The sequence below is a fragment of the Podarcis cretensis genome, assembly GCF_951804945.1.
Source record: "Podarcis cretensis genome assembly, chromosome: Z".
NCBI lineage: Eukaryota > Metazoa > Chordata > Lepidosauria > Squamata > Lacertidae > Podarcis > Podarcis cretensis.
Window position 1 is genome coordinate 1,414,986 of NC_137184.1, and position 19,858 is coordinate 1,434,843.

The following is a 19,858-nucleotide window of genomic DNA, read 5'->3' on the forward strand; positions in this document are numbered from 1 at the left end:
CCATGTTATTTTCACAACAGACAATTTTCCTCTTCCGCCTAAACACCCCCACCCATCCCTGCCCCTCGGCTTCAGGGGTAGCCTGCCTCTGAATATGGACTTTCCGCTTAACTACCCTGGCTCCTCCCCCTCACTGGACTGAGCCTCTAAGGCTAAGTCATCATCCTTGCAGTGATGCATCTTGTGGCAATGAGTTCTGTATGCTGCGGGGTGGGGATGTCTGGGACCTCAGGGTGAAAGGTGAGTGATACATTCAAATATAATAATTAATAAACAGTTCTGAATCTTCTACGTGTCCACTTCAATGGACAACATTGAATTCAAGCACTCTAGGAAAAACAGGCTCTACTCCATGCATACTCTATCAGAAACCAACATCTCCCTTCACCCTCTACCACTCCCCCTCCCCAAATTAAAACACCAGCACACACACACACACACACACACACACACACACTTTTTAGCCTTTTCCTCACAGGGAAACACAATGGCCTTTGCAGGGTGGGGGTGGCATCTAAAGTGCCCCGCATGGTGACCCCTCTGGGAGCCCCCTGCCCTCATTCCAGCAGGTTGCCTGCCCTACCTGTCAGCTCCTGGAAGGACGTGTAGGGCTTCATGCCAAACCTCTTCCGGTATTCGTTGAAGGACTGGAGGCGCAGCAGCCTTGACTCCTCAATGACTCCAATGGCCACTTTAAGAAGCTGCTTGTGGATGTTCGGTACCCCGCCGATCTGAAAAGCCAATGGAGAGGCTTGGTTAGCAGGAGGGGAGGGGCCAAGCCACCTAGATTTCCCACCCACCCTTGAGAAGTTCCCGTTTGCATGTAATCATAAGTAATTTGTTGGGATGGTTAGGGGTCAGATCTAGCCGGCAGACCATCCGTTGGGAGGGCAGGGGTCAAAATCCAAATCCCACTTCTGACACCAAAGTTGCTTCCACAGCTGCAGGACTGAGGCTCTGCTTTTCTACAGTCAGCAGGAAGGGTAATTAAAATGATGGTTTGGGGCAGCACTTAATATAGCACTGTGGTCCCATTAAGTCTCTTCCTGGGACCATGACCCTTCTGCAATGTCTACTCACATGTAAGTCTCCTTCAGTTAAGGGTCCCCTGCAATGTTAATAAGTTTTCATTGCAGGCCTTCCCATGTCCTTCCTTTCTAGTCAAAAAGGCTGAGGGATTTGTGGTGAATTGCCCCAAGATTAGTCAGTTCCTGTTCCCCATTAGTGGCTTTAATTACCATTCATTGTTTACTTCTCCCCTCTTCTTTCTTTATGGAGCTATAATTTTCCTTCTCTTAAGGTGCAGCTGATCACAAATCCCTCAGCTGTACTGAACAGGAAGCAATAAAATAGCCTGTGAGCATGAAAACTTTGAATGAGCAGTAAGGCTGAAAATCCTCAGCCATGCTGGCCAGGCATTTATATGAAAATAGCCTTTTATGGGACGGAGGGGAAGAAAGAGGCCACAAATTAGCACAGCAAAAAAACAAAGAAAGACAACAACAAATGCACTGTTCAAACTCTTATCCAGACTCTCTGCAACAATGGTTCCCAAGTGGGTGCTATCACCCCCTAGGAGAGGATTACCTAGTGGGGTGCTAAGAGGCAAGGGTGCGCTGGAGGTGGGTGCCTCTGAGCGCGCCAAGTGTTTACTTACCATTGGCCAGGTTACACCTTCCTAAAGCAAAACACCTTCCTCACTTTATATTTAAAGTTTTACTGCTCCTCTCATTGTCAAATCTGTTTCCTTTGTTCACGTTTGTTTAGCTAATTACTGGCAACAGCTATTTATTTTCTGAATGAATCTGTGATAGGTGAAGAGTGTGTGTGTGCGTGCAGTGCTTTTTTTTTCCTTTTAAAAAAATGTTTAGGGGTCCTCTTTTTCCTACTCATATTGAAATAATGCGCTTCAATGAGGCCAAACTTAGATTCACAATGTGTCCCCCAGAAAAAAGCACTGTGTGTATGTGTATATATATATATGAATGATTCCTGCTAAGCGATTTTAAACCAGGTATTGGGAAACTGGTTTCACTTCATCAAGCCCATCTGTCACATTGAGAATTTACTGAACAGTGAAATAGTTACTAAAGGTGGTATCTAAGTCTCTTGCTAAGCTGATATCACTGGATCAAGTTCATCAGTTTCATTGACTTAATTACACTAAATAGCTTTAATTCTCTTTTCAACAAATGTGTGCTTAATTGTCACTGTTTTGAATTTTATTGTGTTGGTATCTTCCACAGTGGGTCATGTAAACCGCTATTCTGAATACAGTCATACCTTGGGTTAAATATGCTTCAGGTCGAGTGTTTTCAGGTTACGCTCCGCGGCAACCCGGAAGTAACAGAATGCATTACTTCCGGGTTTCCCCGCTTGCGCATGCACAGACGCTAAAAATGACGTCACATGCATGCATGGAAGCAGTGAATCGCGACCTGCGCACACGCGCAGATGCAGGTTGTGTTCACTTCAGGATGTGAACAGGGCTCCAGAACGGATCCTGTTCACATCCAGAGGTACCACTGTAATGCTTTTTATAGGGTAGGGGGACACTGGGGCAAGCTTGCAAAACCAGGGGGCAGTGTCCCAGAAAAGCTGGGGAACCACTGATCTATTAGAACTAAAAGCCGACAGTCGCAGCTGGCATGGTAGGGCTACTTGAGGTATGTCAGTTCACTAGGTTTGCTCGCTTTCCCATCCTGGTGGACCAAGAACCATCCTGCTCCTCAAGATTGGCTTGGCCCTTTGGGATGGGTGTGGCCAATGCACCCACCTGCCCAGCTTGCTGCCTGGAGAAGGCATCTACAAGGGCCTCCACTCCATAGTCCATCAGCATAGTGGTGTTGTAGACAAACTGGTTGTAGCTGTACTCTTGATCCTGGATCTTGAAGGTATCTGGCATCAGTGGATGCCAATGGTAGAGCTGGTTGAATTCCACTGCAATGCGGTTCCGGTACTGGAACTGGACTCCAAAGAGGAGTTCTGGGTCGAACTTCAGCTGTAGGAAGTAGCCACTCAGATGCTGGACATAGTCCTCAATGACGATCTTGATGGTCTCACCTGGGAAGAGCAGAGGGAGGGAGTCAAGGGGTGAGGATGCAGGCAACTGAGCTCGTGATCTAAGAACACAAGGATCAGGCCAAAGGGGCCCCATCTAGCCTTCCAGATGCCCAATGGGAATCCAGCAAACAGGATTTAAGCACAGGAGCCTTCTCCCTTCCTGTGGTTTCCAGCTTCTGGTTTGCAGGAGCACTGCTGCTCCTAACTGCAGAGGCAGAGCACATCCATCATAGCTAGAAGCGATTGACAGCCGTCTCCTCCATGAATTTGTCTATCCCTTTTTTAAAGCGATCTAGGTCGGTGGCTATTGCTGCGGTTCCATAGTTTAACTATATGGTGCATGAAGAAGGACTTTGTCTGTCCTGAATATTCCAACACTCCGCGTCACTTGATGTCCCAGAGTTCTAGTGCTATGCATTCTGACAGGCCAAAAGGCAGGGTATGAATAAATATATAATTATTACTATTACGTGGGGGGGGGGACTTTTCTCTCTCCACTTTCTCCATGCTAGGCCTAACATTGTATACTTCTACTATGTCACTCACCTCTTGAACTAAAAAGCCGCAAACGTCTCACTTTGCCAATCCCACCTAAGCCCTGAAGATAATAAGGGCTTGGTGGTCCATTCCACAACAAAGTTTTTAACATACAAACATCAATCTGCGAGGTGGTATTATCATGCTGGACTTTGGAGCTGTACCAGCTTCCTAGTCTGTCCAAACAGGTCAAGAATCCAGGAAATCTGATGCTTATGTGCTTTTTAAAATACTGGTAGTAAAACAAGTCAGCTTCACAGATTTCGCCTCTCTTGTTCCTTTGGTGGTGGACTCCACTGGAGGTTTTTCAACAGAGGTTGGGTGGCCCTCTGTCAGGGATTATTTAGCTGAGATTCCTGAGATTCATGATCTCTCTCTGTGTGTGTGTGGAATATCTTTCCAATGCTACCAAGTCTATAATTTTCAAATGCAAATTGTTTCCTCATTAAATGATGGAGAATGGATGAGTGCGTGTGTGCGTGTCTGTGTGGAGGAAATAACACTGGAAGAATGTTGGCATGGCGCTTGGTTGAAACACCCCTCTGCCCTGTTGCCCTCCCCCACAGCCCTCCCCCCTCACACACCAATAAGAATGAGCCTTGTGGTCTGGAACAGCTGCTCATCATCCCAGGTGGGGTGAATCTGCTTGAGAAGGTCACAGACGCGGTTGTGCTCGCGGAGCCAAATGGTGGCGTACATCATGAGTCCCGGGAGCAGCCCAAACACCTCCTGGCCCACAGCCAGCTGCTTTTCTGCGGGGATGTGCTTTGGGTAGATCATGTGCACGGGGGCGTCCAGTACCGTCGGGGGATAAATTTCCCCTTTCACCACCTAGGGAGGTGAGAGAGGAAGGGTTCTCATCAGGGGTGCATCTCAAACACCTCGCAGGCCCAAGCTATCTGAAATTTCATGTCCTCCCATATGAACCTGCCCTTATCTTGGTCCCATCACCCTCATGTGCATGCTTCATAATCTGCCCAGGAAATATTTATTCTGAAGGGGATTAGAGACATTCTAAACCAGACAAATAAAACACAGATTTGCCTCCTGTGGCATCGGACAGAGTACCCCACCTAGGATGATGAGCAGGCCAGACTGTTTGCCCATCTAGCCCAGTATTGACTATTTTGATCAGAAGCAGCTGTCCAGGGTCATCCTGTTTTGCTCTCCCAAGGCAGGAGAACCATTTATCCTCTTTCATACCTGGTATTTCAACTTCCCGTCTCGGAAGAGCCTCAGTTCATGTTGGCGTTCCAAGTTGTCTCCATATAAATGTCCAAGATCCACCTGCAGAAAAGGTCCAGGTGGTTACAGCTCATGAAACTGTAGCAGTTGCTTTGTATTTAGAAATTTTGAAAGCATGTAAGTACATCAGAAGAGCCCTGCAGCCGGATCAGGCTAGTGGTTTCCAGCAACTGGTATTCGCAGCATCACTGCCTCCAGCTGCAGATATAGAAGGACCTGTTTCTAACTGCTCACATTTATAAACTTCTTAAACGTATATTTTATATTCTGCATAAACTGCTTAGAGATGTTATTGCTTACCTGGTACCCAAATTCAGGTAACATAGAATAAAGAATTTAAAGCATTGGTGTGCAATAAAACAATATAAAAATTAACCTGTGTAATTAATTTATTCCCTGCCCGTCCTGCCCCTCCTCCCGGCCAAAAAAAAATATGTACTGTATTGGGGTTTAAACCTACTTGGGAGCAAGTCCCCTGATGGGGAGTGGATTAATTGCCCTTCCCTTGTATCTCTCTGCTCTTGATTCCACCCACCCAACTCAGGGAACAGCTTTTGCTTTTCCAAAAGGACTGCCAGACTTTCAATATTATTTATCTAATGTATTCATATTCTTGGAAGTGAGTGATGTGGATTTGGAAGGTGAGTCTGGATGCTGCCACGAGTCCCTTCCGATTCTTGGGGTCCCGTACCCAGGGAGGGTTAGAATCAAAGAGAGGATCCTACTGCTGAACTAGCCAGAGAAGTTTCTTTGTAAGACGATGGCCTTGGCTGGCCACTGCAGTGTCCTCATCCACATCCCAAAAGGATGGGCTCCATTTCAGGAGCTACAATGAAGGGAGGAGGCCCTCCAGGCTGATGGGTGGGCCTTTCCTCTCCCTCCTGACCTGGCTGCTAGGTAGGAGAACAAGAGCCAGGGTGGTGTGTGAGAGATGAGCTGAAAAAAGCAGGCTGGAAGCTGGAGACCCAGAGACACGCTTGCTCTGTGCTGAATCCCCAAACCCATTGGAATGTTAATGCCGTGAGTCTCTCTATCTTACGCTCAGGTTGTATAGATGTGTAAATAAAACTACATATCCTAAAGACACCGCAATCTCCGATGACCTTCGTCTCAAGGAAACTGAACTTGGGGAAGCACCTGGAACCCCTGGGGTCTCTCACTACTTGGGTGGCATTTAACCAACCTTTCAGGATGTGCACGCTTGCAAGGTGGCTTACAAAACCACAAGTATACATGCTTCCATTTGATGTATTTTTTGTTTTGTCACTCAATGCCAAGAGAAACTCATGCTTCACATGCTGTTTTAAGCTCCTTTCTGTATCTACTGGAATTCTCCTTGTCCTCATGGGTGATGCATCCTTGGATGGAGCCCAAGCATTGCCCACAAAAGCCCTTGACTAAAGCAACCCTCACTGAACTCTGCATAGCTCTTTTAAATGTGAAGCCACCATTGACCTTCTAAGGGCCTTGAATTTAGGCAGCTGCAGAAGTGGGCACTCCACTTGGTCCTAGAAAAGTTCTGTCTTTTCTCCATTCCACCATGTTTTCTTCCACCCCTTCATCAAAGCTGCAATGTGCGGGACTTCATTTGTGCCTGATCCAGAAGCTGCAGTTAGTGCAGAAGGCTGCAGCACGGTTGCTAATACCTGTGCTCAGAGACCTGCACTGGTTGCCCATTTGCTACTGGCCCAACTTCAAGGTGTCCCTGTTGGTATACAAAGCCCTGAACAACCTGGGACCAGTTTACCTATGAGACCCCCTTGCCTCACATGTGCCCACTCAATCACTTTGATTGGCAGAGCTAGCAGTGTTACAGGGGCGACATAATACCCGTCCCGCTTTAGTAAAAACTTGGTCCTTTAGTGTGGCAGCCTCTACACTTTGGAACTCCCTGCCTCTTGATATCAGGCAGAGGAGCCCTCACTGTACTTTTCGCGGTGCCTGCTAAAAACATCCTTGTTTAGACAAGGCATTTTACTATTGTTCTGTTGAGAGTGTATCAACTTATGGTCTGTGTGTGTGGTTTGGGAGCTGCACAGTCAGGGGAAAAACAATGCTGTCCAGGGTTGTAAAGACTGCGGAGAGAATAATTGGGTGCACTCTTCCCACCTTGGATCAAATCTATGCTTCCAGGTATCATAAGAAAGCTGCAGAGATAGCGCAGGATAGTGCCCACCCCGGAAATGATCTCTTTCAGCTTCTGCCTTCTGGAAGGAGGTACAGGGTTATCAAGACTAGGACTAGTCGCCTGAGAAACAGTTTCTATCCAAATGCGATTTTGGTTTTAAACGCAGTGTAAGGTAGTCTCTATGGAAGTACATTGTATTCAATTATGGGGTATCAGAGTTTTTAGGGGGCTAACCAGGCTGGGATAGCAGGCTTGTTGGGTTTTTGAATGTCTGCTATAGATTTTTCAATTTTGTTGTTCTGTATGGGACAATGACAATAAAGTTTATCGTATCGTATCATATCGAGCCTACCCAGTTGAGATAATTCCAAACTGTTTTAGTGTTTTAACTTTTGTATGTTTTAAAGTACTGTTGTAATTTTGTCTTGATTTTGTTTGTTTGTTTTATCTTTTTGCAAGCCACTTTGAGGTTCTTTTAAAAAAAATAATAATCAAGCAGTGTATATCAATGTTGTACTGGGGGTTGAGGGTCACTCCATGCCCTTGTTTCTGCAGCAGGAGACCCAGGATGAGGCTTTGAAGGCTCCCAGGATTTAGCATGCTAGGGCTCTGCTCACCCCATGGCCTAGAGCTCTGGTGAAGCCATGGCCCATCTTCCCAGATGTCTTGAAGAACTGGTGCGTGAAGTGTTGGGCAAAGAACGCAAACATCAAGTTTGTCCCCTGGGGGTCTGGGTGGAATTTCTTGCGCAGGAAAAACTCTTCAGCTACTAGCTGTGCATCAGGAAGCTGCGGCGGCCCTGCAAGAGAGGAACGAAAAAGCAATTCCAAAGTTGCCCCTCTGGCGTGTGGCTATTTATTTAATAGAATCATAGAACAGCTGAGCTGGAATAGACCCCAATGGCCATTTAATCCAATTCCCTGCAGTGCTGGAGTCACAGCTAAAGCTGCAAGACTCCTGTAGCCAAGGCAGGGGGCTCAAGCATGCCCTTATAGGATAATAATAACCAATAATAATAATAATAATAATTTATTTATACCCCGCCACTCTGGGTGGCTTCCAACAAAATAGTAAAATACAATAGTCTATTAAGCATTAAAAGCTTCCCTAAACAGGGCTGCCTTCAGGTACACACCAGTCGATCATGGGACTCATCTTTTTTAACTTTTGAAAATCAAAATTGAAGTGGTTAAAGGTGATAGTAAACAGCTGCAGAATTGAGTGGTGGCTTTCATATGTGAATGAACCACTACAAAGACTCCCATCCAAGCAACTCAAAGACAAGGCTTTTCAATGGAGTTCACATCAAGGTTCAGTTTAGTACCTCTGGCTGTGAGGTGTGTGAACACACAGCAGGAGAGCAAATAGGAACACACACCAGTCAACCAGAGAGGGAGTGCATGGACTCCAATTCATTTAAGAAACAGGACATAAAATCAGACCCACAAGTCTGTACTTAGGAGATGCACCAACTTTAGCTGAGCCAGGTTGGAGTACAGAGCTAAAGGCACCTTTGCTTCGTTTTCTGAGCCACACTTTCCTTCTGACAATGGGAGCAGTCAATTTGGTTGATAAGCATTCTCACAAGCTTTCTTCAATATCCTCAAAAGGTGTCCAGAATGATATGAAGGCCATGTTCACACAGTACATTTAAAGCGCTATGACACCACTTTAAACAGTTGCAGCTTCCTACAAAGGCTTATGGGAACTGTTAATTTGTTAAGGGTGGTGAAGGTCTTTAGGAGATTCCCTGTTTTCCTCACAGATGTACTACTATTTCCAGAACTCTGGATGAAGAAGGATTGATTATTAAGCCACTCTGGGAGTTGTAGCCCTGCAAGAGAGATAACAACTTTTCTCAATCCATTTTCTTGCATAATTTTGTGAGAGAGCCAGGATGGTATCGGGGTTAGTGTTCTGGACTACAACCTAGGAGACTAGGATTCAAATCCCCACTCAGCTATGAAGTTCACTGGGTGTGACCTTGGGCTAGTCACAGTCTCTCAGCCTGACTTACCTCACAGGAGATTAAATTAGGAGAGGGAGAACCATGTAAACCAGCTTGAGTGCCTTGGAGAAAAAGCTGGGACACAAATGCAAGAAATACATTTTCTATTCTATCATGTCACCTTTTGTCTAAACCAGGGGTCAGCAAACTTTTTCAGCAGGGGGCCGGCCCACTGTCCCTCAGACCTTGTGGGGGGCCAGACTGTATTTTGAAAAATAATAATGAACGAATTCCTATGCCCCACAAATAACCCAGAGATGCATTTTAAATAAAAGCACACATTCTACTCATATAAAAACACATTGATTCCCGGACGGTCCGCAGGCCGGATTTAGAAGGCAATTGGGCTGGATCCAGACCCTGGGCCTTAGTTTGCCTACTCATGGTCTAAACTAAAAAGTCCCAAACACTGCAACCTTTCCTTGCAGGAGAGTCATAGTGTCCCCTTGATCATCTGGGCTGCCCTTTTCTGACACTTGCCCAACCCTGAAACATCCTTTTCTGAGGTGAGGCGACTGAGTCTGATAGTAGAACAGACACTCTCAGAACTTTCTAGTGAGGAAACCTCCTCCACAGCAGGCAGTGGCCTCTCCTGGACGGAAATATTCAGGCAGCAAAGATGCTGCAGTTGTAATATCCTGAGTTGCAGACGGAAGCACAGAATTGTAGAATTGGAAGGGTCCCAGAGGGTCATCTAGTCCAACCCCCTGCAATGCGGAAATCACATGACAGATGACCAGCCAAGCTCTGTTCAAAAACAAGAGTCCACAACCTCCCTAGAGAGTCTGCTCCACTGCTGAACAGCTCTTATTGTGAGAACGTCCTTCCCAATGTTGAGTCAGAATCTCCTTTCTTGTAACTTGAAGCCGTTGGTTCCAGAGAGGCAGAAAACAAGCTTGCTCCCTCTTCCATGTGACAGCCCTTCAGGTATTTGAAGATGGCTATCATATTTCCTTTCAGTCTCCTCTTCTCCAAGCTAAACATATCCAATTCCTTCAACCATTCCTCATAAGGCTTGGTTTGTAGGTCTTGCTTGCACTGTGCATTGGGTCAGACTAGACAATTTGAAAGAGCCCCTTCCAAACTCTTCAGTTCTGTGCCTGTTATTGAACCTATCACTGACGAGACAAATAAATAAACAAACCCTCGCCCTGAGCTGCGTCCCCTCCCTAATAACACAGCCCTCCTTGCCAGCCCACACCTAGATGCTATCAACAGAAACTTTCACACTGCACCACTTTCATCTCTCGGAAAAGTTAAGCCATGTGACACAGCTGTGAAGGCAGGAATGGACTTGATACGGAGCAGATTTCGCTGCTGCTATCTCAAGAGAAAAGTTAAGCTGGGGTGCGGTGGAGGCCCTGCTGAGCTGCACCCACCTTTTGTTCCCATTGGCGTGGGGCAGTCGGTGGGCACCGGTGGGAGCACCCTAGTGAAATAGCTGACATTGGCGTAGGACTCCCAGCTGATGTAGCCGTGGGCGGAATTGTACGTGGGTGGACTGGGGATGAGATTGGCTCGGACTGCAGAGAAAGAGAAAGAGAGAAGAGTGCAAAATAAACCTCCATGGAAGACTGACCAACTGACACCTTCCTCCACAGTGATGCTCTTGGGCAGGGGCTGGCAAAGTTTACCTCACCTGGGCCAGTTCACTCCAGAGGAGATCCCTCCATGGCCCTTGATTTCCAGTGTTTGTGTATGTGCAGACGTGATTTTTTGGCGCCACGAAAGCGAGTCCCCGTGCCGTGCTGTGCCGATTTAGTGCAGTACGTGGGGACTTGCCAAGCGGGCGGCTCAGTTCGGGGGTGGCTTGTGGGCCAGTTAAACGACCCCCATGGGCCGCTTGTGGCCAATGGGCCTTAGGTCGCTGACCCCTGCTCTTAGGGATCTCCCATTTGTTGCCAGTGTGGCTTGTTCTGTAGAGCATGAAATCTCCAGATCCCCGCAGTAACCTGGCATGTTGGATCCATTCACAAGAGCCCTCTCGCCTCCTGCGGTTTCTGGCAAATGATATTTAGAATGATTGCTGCCTCCAAATGTGCAGAGCAAAGCCATTTTGGCTAGGAGCCATCACTGCCTCCTGTAGGAGCGAATCGGCCCAATGGATTATGCCCTCCATGCTAATTAGTGGGAAACCTGGGTGAACTGCTAGAAGCATCCATAGGATATGGATCCTTCTTGCCAAGATCTCAGGATTCCTGGGATAATTCCCCGGCCCCCTTGTGCAATCATGCTCAAAAGCTCATTTTTGGGAGGTAAGAGTTGCTTGCTTGTTTGTTGGTTGGTTGGTTGGTTGGTTGGTTGGTTGGTCAGAGAGACTGCCCCCCAATCACCCGAAGTCCCGCTGTCAATCTACTGCTCTTCACTTACTTGTCAGCACCAAACGCATCAAAGTGTCCCGGATGAAGGTGTTGTTGACAATGGTCCAGAACCACTGGAAGTGAGTCAGGATGAAATGATAGAAGGCTGGGCTCGGCTTCAGGGCATCGCGCAACCGCGTCCAGAACTCCGCTGGGAAAGAAAACACAAATATCGTATAATCATAGAGTTGGAAGATGATGATGATGAAGAAGAGTAGTTTGGATTTGATACCCCGCTTTATCACTCCCCTTCAGGAGTTTCAAAGCGGCTCACATTCTCCTTTCCCTCCCCTCCCCCACAACAAACACTCTGTGAGGTGAGTGGGGCTGAGAGACTTCAGAGAAGTGTGACTGGGCCAAGGTCACCCAGCAGCTGCATGTGGAGGAGCAGGGAAGCAAACCCGGTTCACCAGATTACGAGACTACCGCTCTTAACCACTACACCACACTGGCTCTCTGCTACACCACACTGGAAGGGACCTAAAGAGTCATCCACTCCAGTCCTCTGCAATTCAGGAATTACAGCTTAAAATCCCTGCTCATCCAGAATCCTGTTGTTCCCACAGCCTCCATCCAGATGTGCCCAGAAAGCAGGCAGGCACAGCAGGCAGGCAACCCCCCTCCTCCCCTGTTGCTTGGCCCCAGCACCTGGTATTTGAAGGTAGACTGCCACTAGACTTGGGGGCTTCCTTCTTAGCTATCAGGGGCAAAGTATCTGCTTTTCATGCATGGTTCAGTCCCCAATGACTTCTCCAGGTAGGGCAGGGAATTTCCTCCTATGAAACCCTGGACAGCCTGTCAGTGTCGACAACGCAAACTGGATAGACTGGAGGTCTGACTCAGTATAATGCTGCTCCCTTTGTTCCTATCAGAATGTCGCCAGAGGAGCCCGGCTGGATAATGCCAAAGCTCAGCCCACCCAGTCCAGCATCTAGTTTTCCATGACAGCCAAACAGATTACCGGTATCTCTTGGGAGCCTAACAAATAGAGGCACTGAAGCAACATGCCTCACTGATAACTGATATTCGCAGATAGATGCCTCTGAACATGGAGGTTTCACCCCTTTCTATCCATAATCCCTGGCTTTTTTCTGGCCCACGTAGGACCAGTCTGGATAGTTGGCCTTGGTGAAGATTTGACGTTTTCATCCCCAAAAAGTTTTTGATTTGAGTTTCTACTGAAATGAGGCTGCATTATAATGTTGTATTTTAATCTTGTTTTTAAGTTGTATTTTAATCAGTTGTTTTTACACCTGGTGTTAGCCGCCCTGAACCCGGTCTTGGCTGGGGAGGGCGGGGTATAAATAAAATTTATTATGATTATGATTATGATTATGATTAATGACTAATAGCTATCAACAGATAGCCACAAAATTGCCTTACTCTACATGTGCCCACTCAACTGCTTCGATGAGCATAAGTGGCACTGGCTACGGATAATAGCCAGTGTGTGTGTGTGTGTGTGTGTGAGAGAGAGAGAGAGAGAGAGAGAGAGAGAGAGAGAGCTGAACTAAAAAAGAAGACTGGGAGCTGGAGACACAGAGACCTGCTTGCTTTGTGCTGGATCTAAGCAAGATATGCTGGGGTGATGATGCTATAAGCCCCTCCTTCCGATGCTCAGGCTGTCTATGGGTGTAAATAAATCACAGACCCTGAAGACCCCACAGTCTCCAGTGACCTTAGTTCCAAGGAAACCAAAGCCTGGGTGAGCAACTGGAACCCCTGGAGCCTCTCACCACTCAGAGACTGAGGTAGTGTGTAATGGTAGAACAGCGGCAACAAGAAGGTTCTTCAAGATAAGCAGTTTTTCCCACCGTTTCTGGACTCTTCAGTATCTGGAATCTGCTTATTTATCCACCCTTACACCATGTTGCAGAAAGGCCATGGGGATACTCACGCAGAGAGCAGTTTGTGCCAAAGTAGCCGGTCCGGGTGCAATCGCATTCGTAGCCCTCTGTGCCAACCCGGACACACACGCCCTTGTGTTGGCATGGGAAATAGCAGCATGGATTCACTGTGTGGGACAGGAGGGGCGGGAAGAGAAAACAAATTATTGTCACTTTTTATTTATTAAAACTGCTCTTCATAAAAAAGATCATAACAGCTTGCAAACAACTGCACCCAAAAATCATATAGCAAAAACTGCATAAAACAATCAAAATCAGGAATCAAGGAATCAAGGAATCAACTATTGTGGAAAGATGTGTTCTTTGCCAAGCATAGGCTTGGCAAAATTGAAGAGTTTTCAGCAGGCGTTTAAATGTTGAAACGAAAGGTGCCTGCCGAGTCTCTAGTGGCAGAGCGTTCCATAAGACTGGACTGGTAAGACTATAGGCCCAGCTGCTTGTTGCTGTCAAATGAGTCTTGCCATCTTGTCCCTGCAGATGATCTGAGTGATCAAGGTGAGATATAAGCAGGACTTGTACACTCTGAAAACCTGTACACTCTTGTACTATCTGAAGAAGTGTGAATGCACACAAAAGCTCATACAAATAACAAACTTAGTTGGTCTCTAGGGTGCTACTGGAAGGAATTTTTAAATTTTGTTTTGACTCCGAAAACAGCGAATCTAGATGATGCAGCCCTAAAAGGTGTAGCACTGCACTTAACAGAAAATGTTCTCCGTCAGTATAAGTACCGCTCTAAGGGCACCTTTTTCCAGCTGGAACTCACCAGAACTCAGTTCTGCCACCTCTCAGGTGGATGCCATTGCCATTGTAAGAGAACAAGGGAGGTGTTCATGGTGAGTTCTGGCACCTCTTTTTCTAGAAAAATAGAAGTGGCTGTAATGATAAGTATGGCAGACACATTTTTCTCTCTTCTCACAGTGACAGGTCCAAATTATGCAGCATATTGATATTTGAGTATTTATTACTTGACAGTCCTACTGTAAGCTGCCCTGAGCCATGTTTGAGTCTCTTGTTCATAATATTCTTTATAAGTCTATTGGTTTCAAGAGATTTATTTCTTGTTGATTTGATGCTGTGCAATATACAAGCATCTAGCATGTAATATGAAACCTCTGGTATGTAGAATTAGATGGCCAGCAGTTTATCGCTCCATCTGCTCTGCGGTGACAGGCCAGCCCCACCAGGCCAACTCTCCCTCAGTTGCCATCTTGGGGGCAGCTATTCCATCAGACTGCCTGAGTGGGGTGGGGAGATGGGAAGCAGGGCAAGCCCCTCCTGCCCCTGAATTGTTTCAGCTGGCTATTATAGAAACTATTATACTCAGAAGAAAATTCCAATGGGTTCAATAGGCTAACTCCCAATTAAGTGTGTATAGGGATTGTATTCTAAGGCAAGTGATTCCATTCGCAAATGAAAAGAACAGCAAAGAGGAAATACGATTTACGAACAGAGATCTACATATAACTGTCCAAAACACCACAATTACTCTACATTAGACCTGGCTCTGTATTGGTACTTTAAGTTGTGCCTACCGATCAAGACACTATGAAGAGGCATCAAGCTCCATAAAAAGGGACCAGTGTTTTCAAATGAACTGACCTCTTCTTTAAGCCAAATGTTGATTTACAAAGAAAGTCAGGATCCCTTGAGAACACTGGCTTTTTTAGGGATCTCCTGCAATATGCCATTGACAAAATAACCATGGGCTGTCCACCCAACGTTCCACTTTCTGTGATGATTCCCCAATGCTAAGAATGTAAGAAGAGCCTCGAGGCTGGATCAGGCCAGTGGCTCATCTAGTCCAGCATCCTGCTCTCACAGTGGTCAACCAGAGGCCCCAATGGGAAGTCCACAAGCAGGATCTCAGCCCAAGGCCCCCCTCTCCTCCTGTGGCTTCCAGCAATCATTCAGAAGCATTATTGCCTCTGACCATAGAGGCAAAGCCCAGCCACCAGGGCTAGTAGTGTTACCAGATGGCCAAACTCCCCAAGTTCGTTACTGGTCAGAGATTAATGAGCTGAAGCAGAAATGCAGTGAAAGCAAAGCTGATCTTTTATGATTTGTTGCAATAGAGTCCCCCCCCCTTTTTTTTTGTCAGGAGGTGAAGGACCCAGAAACAAGAAAAACCACTCTTTTTAAAGGTTTGCCTTTCAGCATGGAAAAGAACATCCCCTTTTGCAAACAAAATCAGAAATACATCCCACCTAATATGGGGTTACAATGGCTCAGTTAGGTCAAGGCGTGGTATTCCTAAAGATTTAGCAAGTTTCATGTGGTTCCAGACACAGTTTTACACAAAGCATTTGCATTTGATGAAGACAATCAGGATGCTCAGCAGACATTCTCCATGCAGAACATCTGAGCAAACAATGGCAGATTCAGGAACTTCCCCTGATGGTTATCTGCCTACCTTATCTCTGGCTAGGGGAATCATGGGGGATTTTCCCAAATGCAATGAGGCAAGAATAATTGTTCCATGGGGAAACTCAGGTGAAAGTATATGGCATAAATATACACTTATTTTCATGTATATCCTGGGGACATTCAGTTTGGGAATCAAAAATGGTTTCAGGTCGGTCTTCCTGTGCTGATCTATGTACGTGCTTGGTTGGTACATTTATGAACATTTAATATATACCTAAGACCTTAAAGGGTTAGGGATGCAGGTGACGCTGTGGGTTAAACCACAGAGCCTAGGAGTTACTGATTAGAATGTCGGCGGTTCAAATCCCCAGGACGGGGTGAGCTCCCGTTGCTCGGTCCCTGCTCCTGCCAACCTAGCAGTTCGAAAGCACGTCAAAGTGCAAGTAGATAAATAGGTACCACTCCGGCGGGAAGGTAAACGGCATTTCCGTGCACTGCTCTGGTTCGCCAGAAGCGGCTTAGTCCTGCTGGCCACATGACCCAGAAGCTGTACGCCGGCTCCCTTGGCCAATAAAGCGAGATGAGCGCCGCAACCCCAGTTGGCTACGACTGGACCTAATGGTCAGGGGTCCCTTTACCTTTAAGACCTTAAAATTCTTTTCACAGTGGCACACAACAGACATACTGTATAGAGAAAGGAAAAGGAGGTGGGATATGCAATGGGCATTTTTCTGGTAACAGAAGCCATTGTTAGCCTTCTCCTTCTCCATGAATTTGTTCAATCGTCTTTTAAAGCTGTCCAAGTATGGGGCCATCACTGTCCCCTGTGGAAGCGAGTGCCATAGTTTTAACTTCCTTCTATTTAACAGGAATCTTCCTGGTGTTTGTCTACAACTGTGAAGCTCAGAGGGTGTGGAGGTTTGGCCAGAGTTCTCTGGCCAGCTTGGGAAAACATATGTGCTGGATTTTAGTAGAGCTCAGGGTCATATCTGATGTCACCCAGCTTCCGCTGTTTGGCCAAGTGAGACATGGTTGTCCTTGGCTGGACTGGGCTTGAAGAAGGTTGCCTTGCCTTGTAGCAAAGTTAGGCAACTGAAGAAGCAAGGGCTTTCCCATCACAAATCAACCCTGCTGGCAAGGGATCCAGGCCCCATGCTTTTTTATAGCCCCATTAAACAGAGTGCTGAGATAAGGAAGCAATCTGAGCTAAACAAACAAAGGGGTAGACGTGGCCCAGAGCACAGGAGCAGAAAGCGTGGATGATGAACTCCACCCCACCACTGGAGCCAAACTCCTGCACCACATCCTCTGAAAACGGATCAGAGGCTAGCAGCATACACTGGGACAAACCAGCAGCTCCCCCAAGCCTCTGGGTTATCCCAGAACCTATGCATCTAGAAGTTTGAAGAGGAGCAGCTTTCAGTGTGTCCAGGCTCCTTGCTCTTCTTGCCTCTGTTACTGCCTCTACTGCCAGACATTAAGTTGGTAATCTCATTAGGGCAGGAACCTGTCTTTTCCACTGACCTTGCTGCTAACATAAGAACATTAAAAGGGTCTGCTGGCTCAGGCTTATCTAGTCCAGCATCCTGGTATCACACTGGCTAACCAGGTGCCCCAGTGGGAGACTAGCAAGCAGGAGTCAAGCACAGGAGTGCTCTCCTGCCCACGATTTCCAGCAACTGGGACTCAGGAGCATTGCTGTCTCAAACTGTGGAGGCAGAGCATAGCCATTGTGGCTAGGAGCCGTTGATAGCCCTCTCCAATCCTCTCTTAGAACCATCCAAGTTGGTGGCCATCGCTGCCTCCTAGAGGAAGGAAGGAGTTCCCTGGATTTTAACTCTGTGCTGCATGGAGAAGGACTTTTAAAAACCCGTCCTGAATCTTCCTGCAGCAATCTTCGTTGGAGGCCCATGAGTTCCTAGTATTATGCAAGAGGGAGAAAAAGGTTTCTCTGTCCACTCTCCATGCCATGCATAATTTTATGAACTTCTATCATGCCACCTCTTACAACTATAGTGGTACCACGGGTTAAGAACTTAATTCGTTCTGGAGGTCTGTTCTTAAAATGAAACTGTTCTTAACCTGAAGCACCACTTTAGCTAATGGGGCCTCCCGCTGCTGCTGCTGCACGATTTCTGTTCTCATCCTGAAGCAAAGTTCTTAACACAAGGTACTATTTCTGGGTTAGCAGAGTCTGTAACCTGAAGCGTATGTAACCCGAGGTACCACTGTAATCCAGAATGCGGCAGCTAGACTGGTGACTTGGAGAGGCCGCCGAGACCACATAACACCGGTCTTGAAAGACCTACATTGGCTCCCAGTACGTTTCCAAGCATAATTCAAAGTGTTGGTGCTGACCTTTAAAGCCCTAAATGGCCTTGGTCCTGTATACCTGAAGGAGCCTCTCCACCCCCATCGTTCTGCTCGGACACTGAGGTCCAGCGCCGAGGGCCTTTTGGCAGTTCCCTCACTGCGAGAAGCCAAGTTACAGGGAACCAGGCAGAGGGCCTTCTTGGTAGTGGCACCCGCACTGTGGAACGCCCTCCCACCAGATGTCAAAGAGAAAAACAACTACCTGACATTTAGACATCTTAAGGCAGCCCTGTTCAGGGAAGTTTGTAATGTGTGACATTTTAATGTATTTTTAATCTTTGTTGGAAGACACCCAGAGTGGCTGGGGAAACCCAACTAGATGGGCGGAGTACAAATAATAAATTATTATTATTATTATTATTATTATTACACACCTTTTCTCTAAACCCAAATGTCCCAAACTCTGCAACCTTTCTTCATAGGGAAATTGCTCCAACCCCTGGACCACTTTGCATGCGCTTTTGCTGCCCATGGAAGTGTGGGTTGGGAAAGCTGAGGCTGATGGGAATTGTAGCTGCATGGCACCAGGTTTGGCATGGGGTAAAGGTAAAGATAAAGGTAAAGGGACCCCTGACCATTAGGTCCAGTCGTGACCGACTCTGGGGTTGTGGTGCTCATCTCGCTTTACTGGCCGAGGCAGCTGGCGTACAGCTTCTGGGTCATGACTAAGCCGCTCTGGTGAACCAGAGCAGCACCCGGAAACACCATTTACCTTCCTGCTGGAGTGGTACCTAGTTATCTACTTGCACTTTTTGTGCTTTCGAACTGCTAGGTTGGCATGAGCAGGGACCGAGCTCACCCTGTCGCGGAGATTCAAACCGCTGACCTTCTGATTGGCAAGTCCTAGGCTCTGTGGTTTAACCCACAGGGCCCCCAGCGTCCCTTGGCATGGGGTAAGATGAATCAAATAATTAACCCCCCCCCCCACACACCCCACAACATAATAGAAAACTCTCCCTGCTGCTTCTCTGCCTCAGCAGCTGCTCCAAGCTCACCTCCTTAACTCTGCCAGTAGACCACTCCAATGTGTGACAGAACAATTGAATAATTCCCCTTGGAGAGACGCTGGAAAACTACCTGCTCCTGGGAAGAGGCTGCTTACTGTGTCTCTGAACAAGTTGCTGCGCTGGGCTGGTGCCAGCCCGCAATCTGCAACTCATGCATAGGCACAGATGAGTAAAGCTACTGCAGTCATCAGAGATTAGGGGAATTTGAGAATCCGATGATAGCAGATTTCCACACCTTTGCAGGCTTTAAGCAAATGAGGCAGCCCCTAGCACAATGTAGGGCTTGTCCTTCTCTCAGCCACCTAACCATGGAAAGGAAATTTAGAAGCACACGGGATCTCTTTACAAAAGAAAGGGGCCTGGTGTTGGATTTTCATTGCAAATTGGCCATTGCAAGAGGGTGTGGCAGGAGGGGGAAGAGAAAACGAGGCCATTGATGAAGGAACCATTTCTACACGGACCCTTTGCCTTTTCCCCCCCAAGTACTCAGGATAATTTTAAAAGCATGCAGCCAAGTTGAGCCAAGAAGCCCAAATTATCTGCATTAGAAGATTAGGACAGATGACCCTGACAGCTAGCTGATAACCTCTCAGTTACAGCCAAGAATCTCTGCCTGTTTTCAATCTGGTCAGAGAACTAGATACAAACTAGGGCAGGTATCTTCAGTCACTTCAGACCCAGGAACCACTTTTAACCCAAACATGCAGAACTTCTGGGTCCAATTCCTGGCATCTCCAGGTAGGGTTGAGAGAGGCTTCCTGCCTAAAATCCTTGAGAGTGTAGACAATATTGAGATAGACTTTTAAAGCCCTTTGTGGCTTAGGGACCTCGTACTTACGGGACCGCCTCTCCTGCTCTGCCCC

The 19,858-nt window shown here is 47.0% G+C and overlaps 1 protein-coding gene across 1 annotated transcript in view; it reads right to left on the bottom strand.

The window, feature by feature from the left end:
* The window catches only part of PTGS1 (prostaglandin-endoperoxide synthase 1), a 45,795-nt gene that overhangs the window by 2,650 nt on the left and 23,287 nt on the right, over window positions 1-19,858 (bottom strand). Inside the window, exons 3-10 of the mRNA XM_079962097.1 lie at window positions 13,239-13,355; window positions 11,352-11,492; window positions 10,361-10,504; window positions 7,591-7,772; window positions 4,804-4,887; window positions 4,185-4,431; window positions 2,777-3,063; window positions 584-731 (exon numbers count right to left, since the gene is read on the bottom strand). Coding sequence (XP_079818223.1) covers window positions 584-731; window positions 2,777-3,063; window positions 4,185-4,431; window positions 4,804-4,887; window positions 7,591-7,772; window positions 10,361-10,504; window positions 11,352-11,492; window positions 13,239-13,355 — 1,350 coding nt within the window. The remainder of the gene's footprint in view (window positions 1-583; window positions 732-2,776; window positions 3,064-4,184; window positions 4,432-4,803; window positions 4,888-7,590; window positions 7,773-10,360; window positions 10,505-11,351; window positions 11,493-13,238; window positions 13,356-19,858) is intronic.